The sequence below is a fragment of the Nelusetta ayraudi genome, unplaced genomic scaffold, assembly GCF_046127955.1.
Source record: "Nelusetta ayraudi isolate G7.1 ecotype Tasmania unplaced genomic scaffold, CSIRO-AGI_Nayr_v1 ptg000090l, whole genome shotgun sequence".
Lineage (NCBI taxonomy): Eukaryota > Metazoa > Chordata > Actinopteri > Tetraodontiformes > Monacanthidae > Nelusetta > Nelusetta ayraudi.
In genome coordinates this window covers 3,349,218-3,364,583 of record NW_027466140.1, presented here as the reverse complement: position 1 = coordinate 3,364,583, position 15,366 = coordinate 3,349,218, and the positions used below count along the sequence as shown (strand labels likewise).

At 44.9% G+C, this 15,366-nt stretch overlaps 2 protein-coding genes across 3 annotated transcripts in view; both read left to right on the top strand.

Annotated features, from left to right (window-relative positions):
* The window catches only part of kdrl (kinase insert domain receptor like), a 37,451-nt gene extending 33,125 nt beyond the window's left edge, over nucleotides 1-4,326 (top strand). For both annotated transcript variants that reach the window (XM_076046371.1, XM_076046370.1), the window contains exons 29-30: nucleotides 555-658; nucleotides 2,598-4,326. In XM_076046371.1, coding sequence (XP_075902486.1) covers nucleotides 555-658; nucleotides 2,598-2,781 — 288 coding nt within the window. In that variant the 3' untranslated portion in view covers nucleotides 2,782-4,326. The remainder of the gene's footprint in view (nucleotides 1-554; nucleotides 659-2,597) is intronic.
* Nucleotides 4,327-12,016: 7,690 nt separating this feature from the next.
* Nucleotides 12,017-15,297, top strand: cdx4 (caudal type homeobox 4). Its single transcript, XM_076046794.1, has 3 exons — nucleotides 12,017-12,675; nucleotides 13,824-13,969; nucleotides 14,578-15,297. Exons 1-3 carry the CDS (start codon nucleotides 12,237-12,239, stop codon nucleotides 14,809-14,811), a joined length of 819 nt encoding a protein of 272 aa, XP_075902909.1. The 5' UTR covers nucleotides 12,017-12,236; the 3' UTR covers nucleotides 14,812-15,297.
* Nucleotides 15,298-15,366: the final 69 nt, after the last annotated feature.

The following is a 15,366-nucleotide window of genomic DNA, read 5'->3' as shown; positions in this document are numbered from 1 at the left end:
ACAAGGCTCTGTGTTCAGCGCAGTTTGACTCTGTTTTTCATGGCTTCTTCTTTAAGTCATGACATCAGTTCTTCAGTTTCTATTTGACAATAAAAAATGCCCTTTTTGCAACATTTGTACCTTCTCAATCCCATTCACTCCCACATTCACTCCCCAAGTCTGTGGTTTGACAGCTTGTGAAACATTTGAAGCATGAATCTGAAGAGTTCTGAGAATGTATTCACCTCAAGTTATAATGAAAGAGTTTTGTTCATTCTTCCTTTTTTAAGCCCTGTGAATGAAAGAAAGCGCTTTGCATTCCCCGTCACAGATGGACTTGATCATGTATCTGGATGACAAACCGGAACTTCTGTTAAAACAATAAAACCGTAATCGCTGCGGATTCAGACAATGACTGATCTTTAAACCCTCAAATGTTATTCGAGATTAGCATAAATGTTTTGCGGTTTTCAGTTCAATGTTATTATGTAACTATGGCTTTACTGTAACTCCATGTTGTGTACCGGTTCCTCGGAACAGTCTTGAATGTTTTCTTCCGGCCTTTCCGTCATCAGGGTGGCCAGTCGGACAGTGGGATGGGCCTCTCATCCGACAACATGCAGACTCTGAAGCGCCTCGAGTCGCTGGCGGGCCGACGGCTGAGCATCATGGCTCTCAAGTACGTGCACTACACAACCACTCATCACCTGTAAACATGCTCCCGTAGATGGCAAATCTACATTCAGAGTTCAAGGCCAGAGTTTCCATAAAAACCTCTTGGAAGTGGCCTTGTTGGCTTGTTGGGTTTTCTTCAGAATACATCAGCAACTGTTTTTTTTGGAAGATTGGATGGGGAAAATATTTCCTTGGAGCTGATCAGCTGATGGACAGAGCGCATGACCACTTGGCTGTTTTTGCACATTCAAAACCATAGTAGTCCCACTGGAGATTCCACTGATGGATCTAAACAAGGATTATTTTCATGAGTGACACACATGGCTAATCCCTTTAGGAGCAGCCGCCTTGGCCCCAGGTCGAGGTTTCTCAAATCGTGTTGATTGTTTAATGGCCCTGAGACACGGCTCCAGCTGGGCAAACGCACAAGAGCTGCGATTGGAGTGGAGCGGCGCTGGCGCAATGTGTTCTAACTTTAGGAGTTATTTGAGGATAACGTCGGAATCTGTGTTAATCTTTTTCTTATGAAGGTCCCAGCTGGCAGTTCGGGCAGTGGGTTGGGGGCGGGGCTTACGCATTAGGTTTAGAGCCGTTCGGTGGCAGGGTTAATTTAGCGGGTCAAACTGCAGAACCCGGTGATTAGACTTTAAACACTGGCCGCACTGTCCCGCCCGCCGCTCCTCCTCGTGCGCTCGCATCAACTGCGCCTTCCGTTTAAATCCCGCCAAAGGTAGAAGAACCTTCACCTCTTGGTGCCTTCACCTCAGGATTCAGAGGCTCCGCTGGAGCCATCAGGGGGCTGGCGGCAGTGAGCAGAAACCCGGGCCAGGCATGTGGAGAATGATGTTCCTCGCCAGGCAACCGCTCAATCACTGCCACCTTTTGAACTCTGGAGTTTTTTGTTGTGTTTTTTTTCTTCTTTTTAAGAGGCGCCTCCCCTGTTAGCAGCAGCGCTTTGACCCTTTTGTCAGGCTAAAGTCCACCTGTTGCTCCCTCTGGTCTTGGACACTCCTCCCCAGCAGGAATTCTTCTTGCCAGGAGCTCGCAGCGCAGCACAGCGCTGGAATGGCTGGACGAGGATTTAATAGAAGGAACTTTTGCCAAAGAACAACCACCCTTATGAAATACAGTAAAACAAGCCCATATTCCCGTTACAGCACTGAAAACTGACTCATTGCTTCCTGGTTGGTTGCTCAGCGGGCAACTGTACTTCCACCTTGACACTGGCAGGCCGACGCTTGGCCATTGTTAATTATTTCTGATGGTCAGCGTGGCAGGTATTCATCGGCGCGACATTCCAGCGCACCGGCGTCACTTTTAGCCCCGCTGGGCGCCGACCCCCCTCAGCCCCCACCCCTGTGGAAGCCCAGTGGAAACCCTGAGCAACGTCCAAAGACAATGAGGGCCGATTACTCATATTCTTCACCTCCAGTGAAGCAGAAAGGCACGGAATGATTGATTACATCATATTTCAAAAAAGGAGAGAGGTTTGCAGGGTTTGTACAGCTTCAAAGAGGGTGGGGGAGGCGTGGGGTTTGGCGGGGTTCTCTTCTGCCAAAGGCTGTGGAGGAGGAGGTCCTGTATTGTCCCAGTCAGCTTGTCTCGGAAAAACAAACCCGTGCGAGGACAAGCAGGGCTGAGGTTGTTTTGCTCGCCGGGTTTACAAAAGGTTTGTTTGGCCTCCGACTGAGCTGGTTTCCACCTCCAGAGGGAGATCTGGGTTCTGTGTCGGCGTGCTGGTGGTAATCAGGTGTTCACATTGATAAGGCTGATGATAATGTGGTCAGCAGCTACATCATTTTTTGTGTTTGTCCTCCACGAAGAATCAAATATCAGGCAAAAGATCAAAATCAAGTCAAATGTTATGTTTAAAACGAGGCCGGTGGAATAACTGATGGCGATGAAAGTTTTATGACTCATTCCCTCTGCTCCTCACTCTTCAGGATGAAGGCGGTCAGCAAGAGCAAGGAGTCGGTGCTGAGCGACTTAGAGAAGGACAAGTTCCCGCCTTCCGTCGCCCCTCTGGACCTCAGCCTGGACGACTCGGCACTGGACGCCGGCCTGGAGTGCCACAGCCCGCCCCCTGACTACAACTACGTGGTGCGCTACTCCACCCCGCCGGTGTAACACCCCAACACCACCACCACCACCAGCAGCAGCACCCTTCCCTCCAGCAGGGAACCTGGGCGACGGCCTCTAGGCCTCCAGGCTTTGCTCTCCTTCCTCTTGTGTCCGGACTCGTGAGTGGAGGAAAAGCGCGAGAAGTTCCTCCATAGAGTCGTGTTTTTTTGAAAGGACGCTCTGAAAAATCCACAGTAAATCCTGCTCGCCAACGCTTTTTTTTCTTGCTGGGCTGCAGGCTGAGGTTCACGCTGCTGGTTCGTTCCACGTTCGCTGTGATTTGTCAAACAGCCGAACACGGGCTCAGGTATTTCTTTCATCTACTGTGAAAACAATCGTTCCAGCTTCACTTGCAGACCCGACCAAACTGCAGCCTTTGATGATCAGAATCAGACGCGGGAAAAAAAAAAAGAAGAGATTTTCAACCATTTTTTTAAAGCATCTTTTTAAATGTATGAATAAAGTTTAAAGTACAACGAAACATGCGGGAAGGCCACGTAATACAGGAAACACACAAAAAAAGATATGGAAAAGTTACAGATAATATTTTACGTGGCCACTTTTCTTTGCTTTGCTGGACTGGGAGAGCAGACGGACGTCCTTAGAAGGTTCGTGATGAAGCATGAGAACGCTCCGTCAGAGTCAGGGCCGTCGTCATCAGCTCGACTGGAGCTCAGGGTTGAGCCAGAGGTGCTTTTTGTCATGTCGCAGCGGGTGTTTCTGAGGCTTTCCAGCTTCTGGAAGAATCACAGGTTGAGAGGAGTTTAATGGAAGAAACAGGGTAGAGCTGCTCGACTCGGGTCCAATGGGTTCATCTAAAGTCAACAGTAAAAGTAAATCAATTTTTCTGAAGCGTCACTCAGATGTGGCTGCTCATATTAATATTGAAGAAGTTCTGAAAGCAATTGAAGTTTGCAGGACAGGTTACAAAAAAAAAAGAAACTCCAGTGCTGTCGTAGTTTATAACATGCAAAACGTGCTTGTATTAACACAGTCTTTTTGCTCTATGGACCAAATCTCTGTTCAGCGTGTAAGAAATGCAGCTAGCTCGTGCCTAACCACTGACTGATGTAGATCTTTGGAAGCCCTGTGTTCGTTTGTGTGAAGAGGGAATGATTATGCACTGATACTTTTATGTCATTCACAATGTTTGTATTCTGAAGGTATATTATTATGAAACGATGTTGAAGGTCACATTTTACAAAGATATTTTTTGTGTCATGTTTTATTTTGTTCTATTTAACTCTTAACAATGTAGAAAATTAACATTTTATGTATATGTCTTATCATTTTTGCCACTCTAACACCACAGTTCACTTCTACACCAGCAAAGTGCAAGACTGTTTCAGTATGAAGTGTGTTTTATTGTATTTTTTTTATATATATATATATATATATACATAGTCATTAGTAATATTACCTGCAGCAGCTAAAACAACCTGTAACCTGTTTTGTCCGTGTAGTGTAACAAGTTTCTGAAAGTCATGTTCGCCAACACTGTAAACTGAGAAGATGAAGTAAATAAATAAAGATTTATATATTTATACTTTACCTTGAGTGTGGACTTTTACTATTTCTCCATCTGAAGCAGCTCTAAGAGTCTTACCAAGATACTACAGTCTTTAACCATTTAACAATTCAGTAAAGGGGGAATACTCAAAATAAGAGCAATGCATTAGAGCTGTGCATCTTTTCTATATTATTTAATGCTATTAATTGGCTTTGTCTTGCTGATCCAAAATAGTCTGTACTTAAATTAAAACCTGTCATGGTATTTTCTGAACTCTGGTACAAACCACAATTTAAAAAAAGTCAAAATTTGTTGAAAAAAAAAATCTAATTTTAAAAATTTAAATAAATAAAAAAATATCTCCATTGTGAAATATCTATTTATGATTTCGGAAACACCAGACTGGTGCTTGGACTTTAATTGAACGACTGTGGTGGTACAACAAGGAGATTAGCCAGTTTATTTTAACCAGTTGCTTATTTTCAGTGCACTTTGCTCCTTTTTTAGTGGCAACAGACCCTTTAAAATGTCACACACTGGTCTTTTAATGTGACTCAGCGGTAGGTCTGGTGCTGAAGCGTCAGTGTCGCCCCACCCACCCCGCTGCTGCTGCTGCCCGGGCCGCGGGAGACTCGCTTCCGTCTCCGGGACGAGATGTCGGCAGCCTGTCTGACAATCGGCTCTCTGAGCAGGAGAGGAAGGAACCGTTAATCATCCTCCTCGCGACCGGAGGACGCCACACACAGGGCTTCCTGGATGTGTGTGTGTGTGTGTGTAGTAGTGGTGCCGGAGTGGCCAAGCCAGCCTTTACTGGCATGGGACCGGGTGGGTGAGGGGTTTCGTAGCAGGGAGGAACAGGACATGCTGGACGACCTCCGGTTGTCCTCGTCTGATTTAGTGTGTTTGTTGCTGCCAGGTGAGTTAAAGTGTGTTGCAACAATGCTAATTTGAGAACAAACAAACATGGGAAGGATGCTTGGATCATTGAGGAGTGGGAGGGGCGGGGTTGTCACTGGCCACTGGCTGACATGTGTTTTTCCACATCGGCAGTGGGATGAATGTGACCTGGTTTTTTAGCACTGCTGCAGACGCGTCACAAAATTCTGATTGAATCAAGTCAAACATGAAGCTCGAGAAAAGTAAAGAATTCTCGCTCTTAGCTGCACTGAAATACAAGTACCTGCATGCACACACAGATACTTACCTTGAACTGTCGCGGGCATCAAAAGTAAATTAATTATTGGAAGGTTCAGGCTGTTGAAAGGTCCCACGTTGAAGAGTGAAAAGCAAAAGCTGATATTTTCTTACAGGATTCTCGCAGTTAAAAACCATTTTTGCATTATATTATGTCGGTATCAGTGTCTTGCTAAATGCAGACGGGAGGATTTCCCCCATGCTTTTCCAGCATCATTTTGCAGACTGGAACTTTTGGCACTCACTGTTGCAACTGTTTTCAGGTCTTCACTCTCGGACTCCAGTGGAGAAGAATCACATGATGGTCCAATAGAGCTCCAGAAAAAAGCACATCAAGTGCAATCGTGTTTTCTGGAGAAGATGTGTTGATGGAGGGACACGAAAACAGGACAGCGACGAAGAGAGAGGAGCCCCAGGCTGAGGGTGGTGTCACTATGCTAGGAGTGAGATCAGTGAGGAAGTAGTGCCCTTTCTGACATCACAAAGAGGGGGACGGGGGGGAGTGAATGGAAAGTAGAGGCACGAAGAAGATGGAGAAAGATTTTGTTGTCATAGAGCACTGGGAAGTTGACTTTTACGACAGTTGAAATGGTTGAAATCGCTTTTGGAGTTGCTCCAACAAACTTCCCTGAAGGATCTTCTGGAAGTCCAGCTCTTCACTTGAACTCACCGGCCCGCAGAGGACGTAGTAAACAGGCACATGTTTTCTGTGCTAACGCACCGTGAAGCCTTTTTTCCACTTTGGGGAAAACCGAGAGTGCGGATATGAAGCGAATCAATCGGACGTGTTGTGTTTGCCTTAAGTGCCACACCTACCATGTTTGTGTTCCCCTCTCTTAACAATCGCCAGTTATAATAAACGGGCCTCTCCCCCTGCAGGCCACCTCCACGCCGTCTTCCCAAAGCAAACAAGGCTGCGCTGCCACGCAGTCAGACGACTCAGTGAACTCAGTGACTGATGTTGGGCCTCGGCAGCCGTGCGCTGGGATTCCCAGACGCCCCCAGGCCTCCTCGGACGGTGTGCCGGCAACATCCGCACCTCTCACCTCAATCAACAACAATGAGCCGGATGCTGTGTACGCCTAAAAATACCGACCGTTTCAACCGTTTCTAGTCAACAAAACAGCGGCTCCAAGTCTCTGCAGCACAATCGGCTAAATAAAGATGCGCCTGATGGAGAGGCCAAAGTGAAAGCAGCATCTACATGCGAAAAGTCTGAATCCCATCTGTGTTATCTGCTGAATTACGACAGTGAGGATGTAGAGTGGCCTGCTTTTTTCGAGAGGTGCCGATCAGCTCATGTGGTCTGGATTAGTCGGCGGGAGAAAAACCGCCAAAATGCCGAATGGAGTAAGATTTTTACTGCATCTCTTAAAAATAGTTCTTAGAAAACTTCAGTGTACGTGCGCCGGCTTAAATCTGGCGTGCCTGCAGAGGCAAAAAGAAATGGCCCCTCTATTTAAAGCATGTGTTCCCATCTGCCTTTGCCTGCTTCAGTCACTACAGCGAGTTTCATCAGATAACAGCGTGTGTTCCAGTTGTCGGGCGCACAGCTGATCAGGCTGTGCTCAGGTTGTTCCCTCCACATCCACCTGAGCCTCGCTGAAGGGCTGAGGAGTCTGACTGGCCCCCATTGTCCACCTCTCTGCTGGGGGGGTAAAGGCTGTATAAAGTGTCCGTACACCAGGAGGGCAAGGGGGGGGGGGTGGACATGCTGCTCACAGTTGCATAATTAATGTGAGCACTGTGGGCTGGTTTAGCCTGGTTCCTCTTCCTCCCTGGTGTATGCTGCTTTCAGGGGCCCCCTGCTGGCCTCCAGCTGGAATTCCACTGATGATGGGTCCAAATGTCACGGCAGTGCGGTGGTTAGCAGTTGCCTCAAAGCAAGAAGGTTGTGGGTTCGATTCCCGGCCTGAAAATGTTAGGAGTTTTGGAAACACAGAATTGGAAACTCTAAATTGACCGTAGGTGTGTGAGTGAGTGCGAGTGGTTGTTCGTCTTTCTATGTGGCCCTGCAATGAACTGGCAACTTATCCAGGGTGTCACCCTGCCTTCGCCCTATGACAGCTGGGATTGGCTCCAGCTGACCCCCGTGACCTTGACTGTAGGACGGAGCGGGTATTGAAAATCGATGGATGGATGGGTCCAAATGTGGGACATCACATCAGAACCTCTATGCATGCTGGGAGCTGGGAGTTGGCACATTAATTATATATTTTTTAATTGTGAAATTTGGATTTTATTTAGTATGATCGTGCATTTACAGACAAGCCAACCACTTGGTTTGCGTCACGCACCTGAACTTTACATTGCCAAAGTTGACGTGAACCATCACCCTCAGCAATGACTTTTCATCTTGCGCCACTGAGAGGTTGCCTAATGGTCATGAGGGCTATTTGGTCCCAAGAACAAAAGTCTCCCATAGCTTTGAATCCCTTTCATGCTTAAAATAGTGGGACTGCATCTGTTCTCAGCCTTTTATCTGTCTCTGACCACAACTGTGCAGTTACATTAAAAATTAAATATCAAAAGATATTTCAAAACAGCACATGCAGCTTTGACAAACACTTGGCATGACTGTTGATTTAGCAATACAAGAAATTATCTAAAAAAAACAAAACAATAGAACCTGCTTTGTTGTTTACCACAGTAAAATTCACCAAACACTGCCACATTTTTTGGATTCCCCAAGATCACAGAAAACTCCTTCACAGCGCTACCAGGAACTGCAAAAAAGAATGTTAAAACTTCCAAACAATCACGTCGTCGTCTACTTTTTCCTCTGATGTGGAGAAAATTAATCACATCATTAAACCATGACACCCTGTGGCTGTGCAGCATCCAGCGTGACATGTGTTTTGCATTGCTCACAGGAAACAAAAGGTCTGCGTCCGAGTGTCAAGCATGTGGCCACTTCGTTCCAGAAATAGTAACAGATGGTCTGATTAACCTCCCCCCCGCAGAGAAACTCTGCGGCCACTTCAATAACACCAATAAAGTTATGCAACTTAGTGAAATTCTTGAGCTGCCGCACCGCAGCCTGTCGCTGAGCTCGGCCCGAGAAAAACAGCCACTTTTGTTGTTTTTGCAAAATCCTTCAGGAATTTGGACGTCTCTGCCTACGCTGGGCCACTGTCAGTGGGTTTTATCATCACATGCTTCACCAGAGTGAGATCACGCTATCAAACAGAGCTGCAGATGTTCAAAAATGCCCAATTTTGAACACGGACATCTCTTCAAGTGCTCTCTTTCCTTTACAGAGATTCCTGATGATGTCATTCCCACGGTGCCTCTGAGGTTTCGACGAGGCCCAACGCCAAGTTGCTCTCTGAGGTCTAAAAAAATGACCTGAAAAGCAGCAACGACCTTTGACTGATCCACATCTGTCCCACATTGTGTGTGCGGCACTTCTATCTATCTATCTATCTATCTATCTATCTATCTATCCATATATCTATCTATCTATCTATCTATCTATCTATCTACAACGCAGAGCCAGCCTGATGCCGCCATCTAGTGACAAGAAATGGAAGTGCTTCCCTAATTTCTCTCCCTATATCAGTGTTTCTCAAAGTAGGTCCCCCCCTGTTAATAAATTAACAAAAAGTGTTCAGTAGGTTGTAGCTAAGAAAAACACTGCTCAGGTACACGGGATGGTCAAATATTTGACAGGGACGAAAAGAAGAATTCAGGAGTCCGGCGGTGGCCACAGTGTTCTATGTTGTTGGGCACTTTTGGCTGTAGAATCGTCCCGCGGCTTGTCGCTCACGCCTGACCTGAAGCGGGGATGCCTTTACACCTTTGCATCAGTGCGTGATCTACGCCGCGACTGACGCGATATTATGACTTAAACGCACGCAACGCTCAACGTCACCCCGTGTGGCAGGTAGAAGATGTGATGTTGTCGAATGATGTTGTTGATGTGATCAATTTCATCAAAACAAGACCCCTGAAAGCGCGGCTATTCTCTGCACTTTGTGAGGAGATGGGAGCGCAACATAAAGCTGTGTTGTTTCACAGGGAAGCCAGGATGGTGGATGTTACCAAAGTGGTTTGCCAAAAAAAGTTATTTGCACAGCAGAAAAGTGAAAGTATTGAGGTTAGTGAGAGTATTCTTGTTTAAAAAGTAATGTTCAGGATTTGATGTCACAAAGAGTGACTAAAAGTTGTTGCTAAAGTTGTTTATTTATATAAAATAAAGTATTTCATAAATGAAGAGAAAAGTGAAATGAATGTGAAATGAATGTTCATGATGAAAAAAAAAAGAATGTTGGTTTTGATATCACAAAAAGTGATGTGCCAAAGGTAAAACATTTGCACCTTTATGTTGTTTCAGTGAATTTGAAAAAAACTATTTTGTCACCATTTTGGCTTTTTTTCCTCCAAGGTGGGGCGTGACAGAGAAAGTTTGAGAACCACTGCCCTAATGCCATGCAAGTCTATGGGGTCAAAAGTCAACTTTGCCCTAGAGACATGGGACCACTTGCAGGTTCATCGGGATCCCTCAAGACACAGCCATGTCAAATTTGGGGCTTCTAGCCCATCAGGAACCCCGAAACCCTAACCCTAATTCCATTTGTAACCCTAACCCTAACCCTAATTACAGCCTTATCGCTAACCCTAATGCCATGCAAGTCTATGGGGTCAAAAGTCAACTTTGCCCTAGAGACATGGGACCACTTGCAGGTTCATTGGGATCCCTCAAGACACAGCCACGTCAAATGTGGGACTTCTAGCCACTCCCTCCAAGGTGGGGCGTGACAGAGAAAGTTTGAGAACCACTGCCCTATATGCACTGCTGACTGTGCCCACATTGTGTCACAACCTACTTGAGGCAGTATATTGCTAAACATTTGTGTCTTGTAGTTTGAGTCAAGATAATAATTATGTATATAATACGAAATATATAATAATTAGACCTATTTTAAGTACTCTTTTGGATTTTTAAATTTGTATCTTGTTTTCTAAACTTAACTACATGTAAGCCATTGAATAAGCCAGAACTTTGATGACAATACACAAAGCCAATTTCAAGAAAAGTTGGGCTGGTTTGTAAAATAAAGAATATATAGAAATATAGAAATAAATATAGGAAACAGAAAGTAATAATTAGAGATATTTAATATTAATGGAAACATTTTATTTTTAGGAGGGTGGAAGTGGGGCAGCAAAAGGGCAGAAGTAATTGGCAATTGCAAATGCAGTTTCAAATGTTCCCACAAGAGGGCAGTCGAGAGCCTGAATTGTCTCTAAAACCACGGCAAGAAAGCGCAGACGCCTTTCACGGTGTGAGGTAAATCCTTTAAAACCAAGACAGATGACTTAAGAGAGAGAAAAAAAAAACTTCCGGTATAATTTTGTGTACGGTGTATCAGTGCGCATGTCACCGTGGCCTGAGCGGAAGTGCTCGCTGATTTCCATCACTAATCAATGTCTGGTCCAGAAAACAACAAGCATCATTTCATCTCCACTTGACGGACACATGCAGCGGCAACACAAGCCCAGTCACAAGGTGCTCCGCGTTTTAGATCAGAGGAACGAGTGGCCTTGGCCTGTCCAACCCGATTAGACTGGCCCATAAATATTAAGTGGTCAATAAACAGAGATCCATCAGCATTTATGGGACAGACTTTTAAAAAAGGCCCGTCCATTAAGCTGGACCACAGACACCTGACCACCTCATCGGATAGATAGATAGATAGATAGATAGATAGATAGATAGATAGATAGATAGATAGATAGATACTGTTAGTCCGCAGCAGAGCAAGTGGAAGTATTTACAGTTGTTCTTTTCTTCCAGAGTGTTGCGTTAGTAATAGTGAGCCTTCTAATCGGACAGTTGGCTCTGTGGGATTTCTCACACGTCAGACACAGAATCACAGGGAGACACACCGGCTGCAAACTGACTGATGTGTCGTCGGGGAGGGGGTGGGGGCACTGTTTGTCACCGATGGGGGCTGGGGGGGTTGTAGCTGCGTGTTTCCTTGTAACCGGAATTAGCTGTGAGGTGCGACCCTGAGGTGTGAACGCGGAATGTCAAGAGAGTAGAAGTCTCTCATACTTTGCACCTCGTTTGCAAGCCAATATCTCCGCAAACACCAAGCGGGATTCATGTGTGAAGCGTGGCCCAAATTTGCAAATAACATGCAAGACCCCCCCCCCCCTCCCTGTGTATTTGATGAATGGCTTGGCCATGTTTGAGGACGTGTCGTTAGACGTGGCACTTTTGCGCAAAAACGCTTCACCCCTTTTGTAAATCCGCCTCAAAATGACACGCATGACTTTTTCTTCTTCTTTCATTGATAAATTTGATCGGGTTTATGGCAGGTCGGCGCGGCCCTGTGCAGCTGATAGGCCGCAGCGTTAATGTATTCATGCGGGGTGGGGTCCTGTGATGTGGATAGGCCGGCCGTCAGGTGACGACGCGCTGTAGGACATGCGCAGGGACGCGCTGATGGGGCGGCCGGCAGCACCGGACACTCGTATTTGAATGCAAATCTGCCAAAGAGTTGAGGAGTGGGCTGACCTCAGGGAGCCCTTAGTATACCTTTGGTGCCTTGTCAACAGGGGCCACATCATGTGAGACTGGAGACGGACTGGGACTACAGACTGGGAGGGAGCCACTTTGGACTAACAGCCGAGGGATTGTTCTTTTTAGAACTGTTCCAAGGCAACGATGTTGCCGTGATCCTGCTCCCCTGCGCTGACTTTCTTCTAAACGCCATATTCAATCCATTTTTGTTTGTTTTTTCAAAACATGTATGTTGGATACCTTCTGGATAAAGAAAGCGGCATGTATCACCAAGGGCCAGTCAGAAGATCCAGCATCAACCTGCCTCCACAGAACTTTGTGTCCACTCCACAGTACCCCGACTTTACCGGATATCACCATGTGCCAAATATGGACACTCACGCGCAATCTACGGGGAGTTGGGGGCCTTCGTACGGGGGCCCGCGGGAGGAGTGGGGTCCATACAGCCTGGGACCCCCCAACACTATCCCCACACCCATGAACAACTCCTCTCCCGCACAGGTTCCTTACTGCTCGTCCGATTACACTCACATGCACCCGCCGGGATCTTCGGTGCTACCGCCGCCGCCGGACAACGTAAATGTTGCACAACTTTCGCCGGACAGAGAAAGACGCAATTCATCTTTCGAGTGGATGTGCAAAACAGCGCAGGCGTCATCCACAGGTGAGTTGGACAAATTGGGAGGTGTTATTCGATTCTGTGCTGGATGGACGTCCTCGTTTGGAGCGAACAGCTGTTTGCGCGCTAAATGGCTTTTAAATGTCTTATTTCTTGTTTTTCAAAATTCTAATATTGTGTGCATTAACGAAAAAAAGTGAAGTACATTAAGTAAAACTATTCCTAGCAGCCCAGGAGGAGAAGCCTCTGTGCGCATTTTTGGCAAATGGCTCTTCCGTGAAATAAAGTAAATAGGAAATGTTTTAAATAAAATCTCATATGAAATTGTTAGAGTTCAATTTCGCCGTCTCTCTCACACATATTTCTTTGCCAACTTGTGATGCACATGTCAGCTTGGTTTTTTCTGAAGCTTCTCCGTATTAGCTGGGTTTTTTTTTTGTTTTGTTTTGTTTGTTGTTGTTTTGTTTTTGTTTTTTGGGGGGTGTTATCCGTCATATCCAGGCCGCGGCTTCGCTTTTAACACCCCCTCACTTTGATATGCACCGACTTTCTCTTCCTCTCTGAGTTATATTACCGGAAAGAGTGACGTTTGTCACAGGCAGGGTGGAATAACCGGCCTGCTGCAGGCCTCAACTTTAAAATTAGTATCATCTAATTAACGAGGCACTGAAATATATATATATTTTACACCAAATTATTCCCTGTAAATGTATTGGACTAATTCTACAGTGCAAATATCTTTCCTCAGAATTTTAAATTTGGGTTACAATTCCATCAGCAGCCGTTTATTTTGCGCTTAAAAAGTCCTCGTGCAAAAAATATCAGCAGAGGCACAGTTGCAAAATGTGAGCTTGTGTTGCTCCTGTGCATGCTTTTTGTGTCTTATCTCTTGTGTTGCATGCGGTTTGTCAGTTGTGGAATCAGATCCCTGCTCCTTTGATATTCGCTGTACTGTAGTTGTCGCAGAAAGATGAAACAGGCCAATTTGCGTATCTATAGAGCGAGCACAGAGATGTGGATTAAAGAAGAGGCCAGTAAAGATGCACGATCAGATAGGGGCCGGTCCTGGCATGTCGTCTCCTCTGTATAAATCATCCAATTATGTGAGCCAAAATGTTAGAGGGAAAAAAAGAGAAGGGAAGGGCGTCTTCATTTGTAATTTTAACAAGTTGTTTTTCCTCTCACACATGCAGGCAAAACACGGACGAAGGAGAAATACAGGGTCGTTTACACAGATCACCAGAGGCTGGAGCTGGAGAAGGAGTTTCATTTCAACAGATACATCACCATCAGGAGGAAATCTGAACTGGCTGTCAACCTGGGTCTATCGGAAAGACAGGTTCGTCCACAATAACACCGCATTGTACATCACTCCTTTTAAAGTTCTCAAAGACACTATGAAATAATATTCATTTTTCCAGGAAGAACGATGTGCTGCAACTACATAAACGTTTGGTTTAAATTCTATGTGATAATAATAATGATAATAATAATAATAATAATAACAATAATAATAATAATAATAATAATAATAATAATAATAATAATAATAATAAGCTTATATTATTGGTAATGCTGTGATAATATGCATGCAACGCACGTACATTATTTTCAATCCCTGTGGAATGGCAAACGCTTGAAATCAAAGCATTGAAATGTATTTTTTTTAAAAATGCTGTGTTTACTTGAAACTAAGATTTTAATTTAGTCTATTATTTCAATTTTCAAATCAATTGCAACGTTTATAATTATTTGTATTCTTTTTACATTTTCATACATTCCTGAAATGACCCCATGTTTTTTTTTGTTTCCTTTTCTATTATTTTCTTGCCTTTTCTTTTCTTTTCTTTTTCTTTTCTTTTCTTTTTCTTTTCTTTTTTTTTTTTTTTTTTACCATGAAGTAGAAGCAGTGCATTTCCACTAACTATCCCGATTGTGCGCTTTCAGGTGAAAATCTGGTTCCAGAACCGCAGAGCCAAGGAGAGGAAACTGATCAAGAAGAAGCTGGGTCAGTCTGAAGGCAGCGGGGGTTCTGTGCACAGTGACCCCGGCTCGGTGAGCCCTCTGCCGGTACCGGGCTCCGTCAGCCCCTCGGACATGCACGGATCGCTGTACCCTCCTCCGGGAATGAACACCTTGCCGTCTATCAGGAATATACAGCAAGTGACTGTGACTCAGTGAGGCGGTTTCACCGTCTGGAGGATCCAACACGACCGAGCACTCCTCGCGCTGACAGAACACTTGATGGGCAGAGGATCTGAGGTCCTGAAGCACCGAGCAGTGGATACAAGCTTTCATTTAGATTAGCATTTATTATGATTGATTCATAAATAAATGTTTGCAGGCTCTTCAAATGTTGTTGTTGTTTTGTTTTTTATTTTTTAAATAGAATAGTTATATTTCCGTGGGATTTTGAAGTGGAAAAAAACCCGAAAAAAATCGACGTGTTTCAGACTTAAAACCTCGAAATTGTTTGTGAGTTAATGAGATATAAATATCCTGTTTTTTTGTAGGTGATGACGTGTATGTGATTAAAATGAGAATTCAGAGACATTTCTAACCTAAGGTCGTGCCACAGACTATGCAATGACATGACAAAGTCAAGTGATGTTTTAGGTCGTTTGATGGCAGTGCTTAAAGTGTAAATAAATGTGTTTTTTCTGTAAACTCGCTGTATTCTTTTCATATTTATTTTCTCTCCATGTTGCGGAGGATCAGTTAAAATGGCCTTGTCAG

Excerpts from the sequence above, each read along its gene's own strand:
- cdx4 (XM_076046794.1), top strand. The coding sequence starts at position 12,237 with ATGTATGTTGGATACCTTCTGGATAAAGAAAGCGGCATGTATCACCAA. Across the intron at positions 12,676-13,823 it reads AGCGCAGGCGTCATCCACAG|GCAAAACACGGACGAAGGAG; the intron begins GTGAGTTGGACA and ends TCACACATGCAG. Across the intron at positions 13,970-14,577 it reads TGGGTCTATCGGAAAGACAG|GTGAAAATCTGGTTCCAGAA; the intron begins GTTCGTCCACAA and ends GTGCGCTTTCAG.